General features: G+C 35.6%; 2 protein-coding genes across 7 annotated transcripts; one reads left to right on the plus strand and one right to left on the minus strand.

The window, feature by feature from the left end:
• Window positions 4,037-5,715, plus strand: LOC104719158 (serine/threonine-protein kinase OXI1-like). Of its 2 annotated transcripts, none has more exons than XM_010437017.2 (2): window positions 4,037-4,784; window positions 5,244-5,715. In XM_010437017.2, the coding sequence occupies exons 1-2, from the start codon at window positions 4,080-4,082 to the stop codon at window positions 5,667-5,669; spliced, it is 1,131 nt and encodes a 376-aa protein (XP_010435319.1). In that variant the 5' UTR covers window positions 4,037-4,079; the 3' UTR covers window positions 5,670-5,715. The 2 variants fall into 2 exon arrangements, with proteins under 2 accessions (XP_010435319.1, XP_010435320.1); XM_010437018.2 differs by having other exon boundaries at window positions 4,037-4,630; window positions 5,066-5,715.
• Window positions 6,708-8,196, minus strand: LOC104719159 (sister chromatid cohesion 1 protein 2-like). 5 transcript variants are annotated; one of them, XR_002033670.1, is made up of 3 exons: window positions 7,740-8,193; window positions 7,265-7,620; window positions 6,708-7,183 (listed from the first exon to the last, which is right to left on the minus strand). XR_002033670.1 is itself a non-coding variant. In XM_019230957.1 (3 exons), the coding sequence occupies exons 1-3, from the start codon at window positions 7,835-7,837 to the stop codon at window positions 6,862-6,864; spliced, it is 456 nt and encodes a 151-aa protein (XP_019086502.1). In that variant the 5' UTR covers window positions 7,838-8,196; the 3' UTR covers window positions 6,708-6,861. The 5 variants fall into 5 exon arrangements, 4 of the variants coding, with proteins under 4 accessions (XP_019086502.1, XP_010435322.1, XP_010435324.1 ...); XM_019230957.1 differs by having other exon boundaries at window positions 6,708-7,148; window positions 7,265-7,335; window positions 7,740-8,196; XM_010437020.2 differs by having other exon boundaries at window positions 7,265-7,335; window positions 7,740-8,158.

The raw sequence follows: 12,165 nt of genomic DNA on the forward strand, positions 1-12,165 counted from the left end.
TGTACTCTTATTTAAAAGTATTTGATAGAATCTTTTCATAAAATGTGAATATCGCTTTCCACTTTTTCTGTTAAATTATTATCAAATCACATTGCCAATAAAATTATCTTAGTATTGAGTAAGAGTAGAATTCAAAAAGAATCTATATAATGTACATAATTGAATAACACTAGGTGTATTTACAATTCCAAACTCTTATAATGAGTTTGTCATGTCCTTCTTTTGTTGTTGTTTTTGACCCTCTTAATCCCACCCACCTCCTAGGATCTAAACGCATGTTCCCAGATTTGATTGTTGGCGCAATGGAAGAACCATTCGTTTCATTACTTACTTTCTTCCTTTTTTTTTTTTCATAAAATTTCTGATGGTATTAATCTTAGAACTTCATACATATAGAGTATTGCTGATGCCTAAACAACATCGAAACCGGGGTGAACAAACCCGATACAAAAACCGGTAGATATATAAATAAGAAGAAAAGATTAGGGATAAAGGGAGTGAAACCAGAGCATTAGCAAGTCTTGGAACTTCGGTAATTGTCTCCTGGCTAAGCAGATGTTGCGGATTCTTCTGTCGAGGTGAGGAAAGAGGGCTTCTACCGGAGTGCGTATACCTGTAAAGATGCGAGCGTTTCTCTCATGCCAAATTGTGTAAATGACTGTCTGAGCTACCACAAGTTTCAGCGTTGTAAGATTTGGGTCGTTGTTAGCGAGTCTTAGCCATTGGAGGAAGCAATCCCAGGAATTGAAACCCAATGAATGGTAATTGAAGCTTTTGAAGGCACCATCTCCAAAGGTCGTAAGAGTAAGGGCATCACAAGAAAAGATGATCCCTTGTCTCGAAGTAAATTTCACAAAGGGAACAAGAGTCGTCTTCTACCGTCCCCCAGGTTCTTAGTCGTGACAAAGTTGGAAGTCTGTCAAGGCAGCTGAGCCACATAACGAATGAATGTTTGGGGACAGCACCAGAGAACCAAACTTGGTTATGCCAGAGCACTTCTTGGTGTGGAGGCTTGAGGAGCTCCCATGTCTCAGAGAAGCTAAAACGAGTGTGCGGATCTGCATTCGGTCTAGCCCACATGTAAGTGTCTTGTGTATCTTCTACGAGGTGAGTGTTGTTGAGGTGGGTAAAGAGAAGTTACATATTCTGGCTAAGAGCTCGTCGTCGGAATATACTCCTGTTCCTTGTATACGCCTTAGCCACTGTGGAGTCCAGTGGTAGGCCAATTCTTTGGTGTCCATTGGTTCCCAGGTAAGTAAATAGATCTCCGAAAGGAGTCCACTTATCAAACCAGAAGGAGCAAGTTACCATCACCAATTTGACAAGACAGGAAAGATTTTACAGTTTCTCTCAACTTGAGAAGTTGTTTCCACATCGAGGATCCCTTACTCGAAGCAGGAAGTCTCCAAAAACAGTTCCGGCTCATCTTGTTTTTGCTACACCATGCAACCCACAAAGAACCCGAAGCAGAGAAAAGTTTCCAAATGAGTTTGAGACCAAATACCTTATTCCACGCTTCCAGGTCCTTTACACCAAGTCCTCCTTCTTCTTTCGGAGTACAAACTTGTCTCCAACTGACTTTGGCTTGCTTTGGGATTTCACTTGCACCCGACCATAGGAACCTTCTACAGATCTTCTCAAGGTCCTTTATACACTTAGCTGGTAGGATAAAGGCTGCACACCAATAAGCTATAATGTTCTGGATCATTGAAGTTAAGAGTTGCAGACGCCCTGCATATGAGAGATGCCTGTTTTGCCAAGTCTGGAATTTTCTCCTGATTCTTTGGATCTGTTCTGATCTGTTCTGATCAGCCACAGAAGAGCCAGCAAGGAAAAGCTCTGTTTTGTTTCTATTAAGGATCAACCGAGAGATATTCGAGAAATACCCTAACAAATTAACGATAGCTTGCAGGGAAGAGTGTTCTCCATCAAAGAACACCATTACATCATCCGCAAAGATCAGATGAGTCACAGAGGGGTTTGACGCATTAGGGTGGTACCCGATTTGGCCAGCTTGGTACCTCAAGTCGAGAAGTCTGGAGAATATCTCCATCCCAATCACAAAAAGGTAAGGGGAAAGCGGATTTCCTTGTCTTAGACCCTTTTTCCCTTTAAAATAGCCACATAACTCTCCATTGACAGATATAGAAAACCGAGAGGTTTTGATACACTGACTGATCCATTGAATGTACTTGCTTGGGAAGTTTGTAGCAACCAGGATGTCTAGGATGAAGCTCCATTCAATTGAATCAAAAGCTTTCTGAAGGTCAATTTTGAGCATTCCTCTTTTAGAGATCCCAGATCCCATGTCAACCAGGACTTACTTTCTTCCTTGCCGCCTGTAGAGGCCTTTTTTAAAATGCAACTCGGTAGTTGATGAAGTTGATTTAGGCTGGGATGGGTAATGTGTTCAATTCTTAGTGTGTATTTATCTTCAATATTTTTGTAGGCTTGTTGCTAGGTTTACTTATAATTTTCTTGTTAATTAACTCAATATCCGCATAAACTCCATGAAAGAATAAAATCACTTTTGAGTTAATATATTCTTGTCTTTGTACGATAGTACTAAACTATTGATCCACTGGAAGTCTGGAACCGTGTGTTAGCTATAAAAATACACCATTTATTTATATTATTTTAAAAATATAATAAAACCGATGTTTAAAGATCTTGTTTGTTAATCTCACTTCACTCATATTGCTTTAAGAGATTAGCGTATTTGTTTACAAAAGTTATGTGAATTTTGAAAGTAATGCATAGATAATTGTGTATTTTTGTGGAATTCTTTGTTATTTTAGAATGTGAATTTTTTTTGGTTAGGGGTTTAGAATGTGAAATCTATATATTAAACAATAACTTAAAAAGCAAACGCAAACAATGACGACGTTTCAAAATATATATACATTCCCTATATATTAATAGAGAAGCATTTTGTTGAAAATGTTGATGTGTCGTCGCCAGAGCGATTTGGAGATTTAATTACAATTAAGCATCTTAAGATAAACATATTTACAAAAATAAGTCTTTTGATTTATTATATGTGCCATTAAAATATATAAAGAAACCTTTATTTCATTATTATTTAAATAAATGTGTCATTAGAATATATAAGGTAGTGTTTCTTTCTATTAATTTTTTTAAAATGAAAGACTTCATCAACTATTAAAAATATATATATAGTTAATAACTTAATTATCATTTTCATAACATATTTAATGATTTAAAGTAAATTACATTTCATAAACTATTAAAAACTTATTCATCTATTTAACTTTTTGAAATACAAAACTTATTCTCCGATTTTTAAAAATTTGATGACTATTCAAGTACTCCCTCTGTTTCAGAATCAGTGTCATTTTGACACATTTCACACAAATTAAGAAAATATTAGAAGATACATATATTCCCTTATTTAATAAATGTTCAATGGGTTAATTTAGTCATAGATTAAGGGTAAAATTAAAAAATCTAATGAAAAGATGCATTGAAAACATAAAATAGTGCATTGGAAATGTAAAATGACACTCTTTATGAAACAAAATTAAAATTCTAAAATGACACTATTTATGAAACAAAAAGAGAATATATTAAAAATTAATAATTATTACAATAATCTTAAAAATAAATAACATTATCACAATTATCATAAATAATTAACATTATATTCCACATTTCACGGGTGAAATATATTTTTACACAAAATAATTAATGTAAATTTGAATAAAATAAAAAAAATTATGTGTAAAATTATTATTATAACATCTTAAATTCCAAATAATAATTTTACTTATAATAATTTTATTTGAGTCGATTTATCTCACATATAGTACGGGTTATTACCTAGTATTTGATATTTTGACGTCAAAGATGTGTGAGATTCGAGTAGTAGTAAAATGGTAAAAGACTAAAAGTAACGTTAAGAGAATTATGTCTTCCCCGGCAAGGAAACAAAATATATACGAGCCGGCTTTTATAGCTTAAGCTTTTCTTTTTCCTATAAAAACTGCCTTAAAGAAAACCAAAGAATATTAAGCCACAAAAACAATCGAAAAAAAAAAAAACTCTTGAGAATCCCGGCGATGAGCAACCACATCTCACCACCGGAGAATCATCAGATCCCGACTCTAAACTTCGACAATCTCGAAGTTTTCTCAGCCCTTGGCCGTGGATCTAAAGGAGTTGTGTTCCTCGTAAAAGCCGATAACAAACGGCTTGCGTTAAAAGTCATACTAAGAGAATCAATCGAGTCAAAGGAGGCCAAAGATGATGAGTACCGACGCGTTAGTTTCGAGCAAGGAGTGTTGTCTCGGTTCGACCATCCTCTGTTTCCACGTCTTCATGGTGTTTTATCAACTGATAAAGTTGTCGGCTACGCGATCGATTACTGTCCTGGAAGAGATCTCAATTCTTTAAGGAAGAAACAGTCGGAAGAAATGTTTTCCGACGAGATTATAAAGTTTTACGCGGCGGAGCTTGTGATCGCACTTGAGTATTTGCATAATCAAGGGATTGTGTACAGAGACTTGAAGCCGGATAATGTGATGATTCAAGAAAATGGTCATTTGATGCTTGTGGATTTCGATCTTTCCACGAATCTACCTCCGAGAACTCCGCGATCTTCTTCCCCGTCGCCGACGAAAAAAGAACGGTCCTTCTTCGCATTCTCGGGTTTTTGTAACTCCGGAATCTCCCCGGACGACTCGGTTTCGAGATCGTCGGAGTCTAAGTCGTCAGGTGAGAAGTCGAATTCGTTCGTCGGAACAGAGGAATATGTCGCTCCGGAGGTAATCGCCGGGANTGGTGTTTTATCAACTGATAAAGTTGTCGGCTACGCGATCGATTACTGTCCTGGAAGAGATCTCAATTCTTTAAGGAAGAAACAGTCGGAAGAAATGTTTTCCGACGAGATTATAAAGTTTTACGCGGCGGAGCTTGTGATCGCACTTGAGTATTTGCATAATCAAGGGATTGTGTACAGAGACTTGAAGCCGGATAATGTGATGATTCAAGAAAATGGTCATTTGATGCTTGTGGATTTCGATCTTTCCACGAATCTACCTCCGAGAACTCCGCGATCTTCTTCCCCGTCGCCGACGAAAAAAGAACGGTCCTTCTTCGCATTCTCGGGTTTTTGTAACTCCGGAATCTCCCCGGACGACTCGGTTTCGAGATCGTCGGAGTCTAAGTCGTCAGGTGAGAAGTCGAATTCGTTCGTCGGAACAGAGGAATATGTCGCTCCGGAGGTAATCGCCGGGAATGGCCACGACTTCGCCGTAGATTGGTGGTCGTTAGGAGTGGTGTTGTATGAGATGTTGTATGGAGCGACGCCGTTTAAGGGATCAAACAGGAAAGAGACATTTTTTAAGATATTAAGTGAACCGCCGAGTTTGGTCGGAGAAACGACGACGTTAAGAGACTTGGTAAGAAAACTGTTGGAGAAAGATCCTAGCCGTAGGATCAATGTGGAAGGAATCAAGGGACACGGTTTCTTCAGAGGGTTGGATTGCGATTTGGTGGTTAAGGTATCACGACCACCTTATATTCCGGCGCCGGAAAACTATGAGATTTCCAAAATTGACGTTGAGAAATTCGTACGTGAAATATTTACTGACAATAGTAATATGAAAACTAATGATCAGATTAATAATGGTGACTTTAATGTATTTTAGTTTTAATTTATTTTATAAATATTGATGTCGATGATGGTTTAAGGTACTACTGCCCATTTACATATATAGAATATTCGATTACATGTAGAATATTATGCCATCTCTCCATGAGAACTCTTTGTCTAAAAGAGATTTGGGCGGTTTAGAGAAGGCAGGCACTAAAAGAAGGAAAAGTGAAGAAACAGAAGATGTAACTGAACAGTTTTGGCGGTGGCATCATCAATATTCACTTGGAGTTTGATAATGGACCTACTTCCTCCTTTTGTCTACTTCTCAATTATGATGACCATGATTTAGAGCCATCTCTATGACTATTAGACTATACTATTACAATAATCACAATACCAATCTAGGTAGTTGTTAATCGTTGAATTGTTATTATTAAGTCACTAATATTGAACGTTGAAACTTAAACGTGTTAATTCGGTTCTCCATATATGTGGGAGCCAATATTTTACTATTTTATTGACTAAGTTTGGCACAAAGTATTTATNCCCGTCGCCGACGAAAAAAGAACGGTCCTTCTTCGCATTCTCGGGTTTTTGTAACTCCGGAATCTCCCCGGACGACTCGGTTTCGAGATCGTCGGAGTCTAAGTCGTCAGGTGAGAAGTCGNAATTAAAATAGCAAATATGAACACTCGAAGAGTCTAATTAGTAGATGATAAGAGCATAATTATCGGTAATCTCTTATAAAGGGGTTGTTAAATTTTTTATGAATTAATTGTGTTTTGTTTTGAATATAAAAGTCCATGATCTCTTAATTAAAATTTTCTGTTCTATTGGTAAACTCTAATTTTGGGTCTCTTAATTTTGAAAATATTGTTTTTTGAAATTTAATTTTTTTTTACATAGAATAGAAATGATATAAATGTGTAAACATTTAAGATTTTATAAAAATAGAAAATATTACATTTAATTAATTTTTAAACCTACAAAACATAAAAGCATATGAAAAATAGAAATACAAATCATAAATGGAAAAAAGATTAATTGTAATCTTGATAGTAATATTGAGTTGTGCCAAAATTTTGCCAAATCAGTGTATAACTTATTCAATTTCCATATATTGTCATATGTTGAAGCTTATACAAGGAACAACTAGCATTCACAATCACAACAAAGAGACGAAATGAAACAACCACCTAGAATAGCTTTGATCCAAAATTACAGCAACAAACAAGCTTTTAAAATTACAACAAACAATCACAAATAGAGAGAATGAAAACAGATGAAAAATTATCGTCTGAGATTCCATGAGGATCCACTAGTCCCCGCACAATGGTACATATGGTTTCTCTAACTGTATGTTCTTCTTGAGCTTTGCTTATATCTTCAGACATTTGCGGTTCCACATTAATATCATATGATTCTGGATCCCCTCTTTCCATAGATGCATTCTCATGATCTCTAGAATCATCCAGTGGTTCCGCTTCTGTGACTCTGACTGATGCTTCTTCAGTAGTATTTCTGACATTTCCTGCGTCCATGTCCATATCATGAGCGAAACTCTCACTGCATCAACAAGTTTACACATAAAGTTGGGATTGTGTCTGTTGATTACATGAATAGAACCAAAAAAACTATTGCACTCACTGCTTGGTTTCATTCTGATTGGCAGAGAAAGTTTCATGAAACGTAAACATGAGGTCATCATCCATGTCAAACTACAACTCCACAAAGCATTATTGTTATAACATGTATATTCACGAAATTACTGGAATAAAAGGAATGGAATCAAGAAGTAATGTCAAAAACACGCGGTAGATGCAGGCAAAACAATGGAAAAACACGCAGTAGATGCAGGCAATGGCACAACTGTCTTTTCTCTGTTCTTCTCCTTAGCCACAAACTCTTTTACACCGATCAAAGCTTTGTTGCAATCATTGAACAAAAAGTCCACCTTCTTGGAATATATCCTTACAACACCCAGAAGAAGATACGCTAAAACCCTGTGTGTCAACTCATCTAACTTAACATACTAGAGGTTCCAAACACTCTTAATAGTAAAATTCATGTTAATTTCTAGATCTAGGCTACATAGAGAGAATGAAAACAGATGAAAAATTACCATAGCCAATGTATCAACGAGAAATCGCGGATTGAGCTCCCAATAGAGCCAAACGCTTGGACAATGTCATCGATCAGAAAATTGAATAACCGGAGCATTCAGAAAAAACGGCTCAAATACGTAATCGCGTTACAGATCTTGGACGGAGAAGACGACGGTTTGGTAATCGGAGAATCGAGAGAGATAGGAATCGAGGGAGATAGGATTTCAAATCGCCTACGACCCAACAGTCCATTGATTCATTAACTTCCGATTAAATCAGACCTTTCTGACATCGGATGGACACTTTGATCGGAAGAGAAAGAGAGAAAGAGATTTTCTGCGTGAAAAAAAAATTCCTTTTTGTTTTATTCTGTTAGCCAACCAATCATGGACACGTAGCGTCTCTTATAAATGATTTCAGTCTACTATATTAGAGAGTCTATTCTCTTTTTTCATTTTTTTTGATTTATTTTTTACCTACAAAAATCTAAAAACCCCACTAACATCCCCCCATAAACATGCCCTAAGAGATGAATGATAGTAATTAGTAGATGACAAGAGATGAATGAAGTGTTTGGTGTGTTTAGTATTTTTGTCCATAGAATATTTCCTCAACCAAAGCTGTGTGATTTGTTTCACGATGGCATGCATTTAAGAGAGTTGTTGACATTCACATGCTTTTCTAAATGAGATTTGTATTAAAATAAGTTGTAATGTCCACAAGCTCATTTTTCTCAAATCAGCCCAACCGATGAGTAAATGTGAAAAGAAGAAGAAATAACGTGATTGGTTTACAACCAATTTCAGAAACTAGACAAAAAAGACTCGTATGAAGAGATGACTAACGAGTTGAGAGTATCGTAGGTGTAGAGAACCTAGAGAAACAACAAAGTACCACACGATTTGGAACATATATCAAACATAGTCATCCTAACCCAAATATTTTTGTTAGATATATATTCTCGTACATCTCGTTTTAATAAGAGAAGAATACTTATATATGCTAAGATCTCGATTTTCATTATGGTTGGAGTTTTGGAGAATATAATAATCTTCATGGCAATTATTCAAATTAAAATTGACAAAAAAAAAGAGAAGGATGGAAGTTAAATTGCAATCTTTAAGAATATTATATTCTACAATTATCATTTTCTAAATGTACTTTCGAATCCTACATATATACCGGGCTTTCATTTTATCTTATACAGTATATTCATTATAGAGGGTCCCTGCACCTATGTAATAGTGAGTCGAGTTACGTAACGGGCCGGATCAATTGATCGTTTTATAATTATGTATGTCCCTTGTTTCTCTCTTTCAATATGGAGTTTTAAATCTAGATACGTAAATTGTAGATTTTAGACATTTTGTAGTCATGGCAATTCGGGTATCGGTCCGGGTTCGGTTCGAGTATTTCGGGTTTCGGATATTTCGGGTTTATAAATTATGGAATCATTTAGGTATTTTAGAAATTTCGGTTCGAGTTCGGTTCGAGTTTTTTCGGGTTTGGTTCGGTTCAGGTAATTTTTTGAAATACCAAAATATATCCGATATTTTGTAGTTTTGGTACGGTACAAGTATTTTTACCCGTTTGGGACCGAAATACCCATATATGTATCTATAATACCCTAATTATAAATTGAAAAACTAGATTAAATTTCATGCAATTATAACTAAAAAATCATACCAAAGTACCTAAACCAAGCAAAATAAGCAAGAAAAACATAATCCTTATACCGAATAATCCAAAACATAAATAAGTAGTAGAGTAGTAACATCCAAAATCAAGTTCAAAAGTCTTATAAAAGCTAGAGTTATTGAGAAAATTCAAAGAAACATCAAACATCCAAATAAGAGAATCAATCAATGAAAAGTACTAAACTCCCGTTATAAACCAAGCATCAAGATGAAAGGGACTTACCTTTGAATGAGTCTTAGACGTCTCTGTAAGAGGAGATGAAGAGAAGAAATTTAGAGAATCCTGTTTGATATTTGAGATCGTAGAATGGTTAAAGAATTTATAGAAACAAAACAAAAATCTCCCGTAGAAAGAGGGCAGACGAACCGGTAAACACAGGTTTCTTCTTCTTTTTAGCAAATTCGACATAGGGTATTACATATACAAAAGGGGGGAAATCAGTATATACACATATGTTCGGATATATTTGGGTACTAATTGGGTATCGGGTATTATCCGAACCGAACCGATACCCAAAAGTATTTATAATCAAGATCCAGTTAGTATAATGTGGAAGATCCATACTTGATCCGAACCGGGGTTTTTCGGTTCGGTTCTAATACGGGTATTTCGGGTCGGGTATTTTGTCCAGGCCTACATTTTGTGTCTCAGAGCTATTCAATGAAATAGGCCGAATAATGACTTGAATGAAACCAACTTTGATTAATGTTAATCTCGTATACATTGGAGACGTACGTATGGATTAGTCTAAATTGTATGATTCATTGTCTTATGAATGAGTTTGATTATGCGATCCTATCATCTTGAGTTGAATAGTAGTCTATCATTATTAATATTATTGCCCACGTTCAATGCTTAATATCTTGATTAATCGTTTCTAGTTATTCTTTTATCATCGATCGGTTTTGATTATTTTGGTTCGTTTAGCTTACCTCAAATAGTTATGTATTGGTTTTGTTTGATTTACTACCTTGTGGTAGTTTACAATTTCGAAAAGTCGTTCGTCAATTACTCTTGTGAACATCATACATCAAAAAATTCAAACACATACTTAAGGAACAAATAAAAAGCTCGTCAATTACTCTTTTCTGTTCCTCCTTCGCATAGGTTTCAAAGCATGGCTACTATTGGAAGCTGTTTGTCTCATCTATTTTCCGTCGAGCCTTGACATTTTAGGAGAATTACGTCTATGTTGGCATCTTCTGCTTGAGGACAGTAGCAGGATTATTAGGAGCGTGTTTTCTCGTGGCTGGTCAAGTTCCCTCGTCGAACCAGATGCTAAATGGCTCCTTTGGGTAGCTGCCGTGGTTTTTGATAAGTTGAGGTTTTAGTTATCGGTGGTAGCTAGCTCCCCTCTCCTTTTGAGAACTCCGCATGTATATCAATTCTTCGTTTTAGTTCAAGGCATGTTCTTTGTCGTGGCTTCCTATTGTTATTACCTTTGTTTAAAGATTGCTTTGCTTTGAGTACTCGCTTCTGCCCTGCGTCTTGATTGTGCTATAGAGGAGCTAGTAGGGCTAATGGCTTATGGTGTGGTTATGGATGGTCTTATTTTGCTATGCGCTGCTGACTTCGGGGAATGAACTTGGTAGAGGGAGCTTGCACCATTTGCTTAATTTGGCTTGTGAGGTTCCGTTTCAGGGAAAGCTCATGGATTGAAACGAAGAATCGATCTCACAGGGAGAGTATGTGATCGATGATTTGGAGTTTTCACCGTTGATGGCTCTGTCTAGGACCTCCGAAAGGCTTCTAGAGCTATTTGTCGCAAGCAAGTGTTTTACAATCTGCAAATCCCCTTCTCCTTCTGCAACTCATCCGGGAAGGACAACAAAAACGTCAACGTTTTATCTTGTTTCCGAAGCTTCATTGCTTGGTTGAATAGATGGGCCGAAACTTGGTTTAGTTACCATCTTATGCTTCCATATTTTTTCTTTCTTTTTTTTTTTGCCATGGAACCATATTTATAGGTTTCTAATCTTTGACTATAACCTAAACTTTTTTCATTATCAATGAAATATTTACAATTTAGCAAAAAAAAAAAAAAGCTTTTTGACAAAAAATATAAAATAAATAAATAGTTTGCATAGACTATGATCCTCGATCCACGGTTAGGTACGAGTTTCAACTCCAAACTCTGGTTTTTAAGTAAAAGCAATGGACTACACATGTAACTAAGGAGGTGGGTTGCACAGGAAAAAAAAACCAAAAGAGGTCCGAAGGAGGTTTAAAAAAATTTTACACAGTGGAATTTGACCTTGTGCATGCTTATTAATTTAGGTGAACCCATGAACTTTCCAACAATCAAAGAAAGTGATCCTTGGTCAAACTCTCGTGACCAGAATTTTTTTTAGTATGAATCAGTTTGTTTGGATAAGGCCAAATAAGATTTAGGACGATACCAGAGTGACATGCGTAAGAGTATCTCCATCAAAGAATGTAATGAAAGTATCTTAAAACAAAATTTATTCTTAATTTTGAAAAAAGTGAAACTAAGAACTTCTTAAGAAACTTTAATATTTCATAGGTCCATTGAAGGTTCTTAAATTGGAGGTTTTTAAAAATAGTTTTCTTTGTAATTGTAAATTATTATGGTATTTTGTTTAAATTTTTAAGACTTGTATACTTTTAAATACTTAAAAATATTGCATTCAATAAAGTCTAAACAAAGCATGACATAAAAGCATATTAAAAATAGATTACAAAATGATTAATTTTAATTTTGATTTGTGCCAAACATGACATAAA

The sequence above is a fragment of the Camelina sativa genome, chromosome 10, assembly GCF_000633955.1.
Source record: "Camelina sativa cultivar DH55 chromosome 10, Cs, whole genome shotgun sequence".
Taxonomy (NCBI): domain Eukaryota; kingdom Viridiplantae; phylum Streptophyta; class Magnoliopsida; order Brassicales; family Brassicaceae; genus Camelina; species Camelina sativa.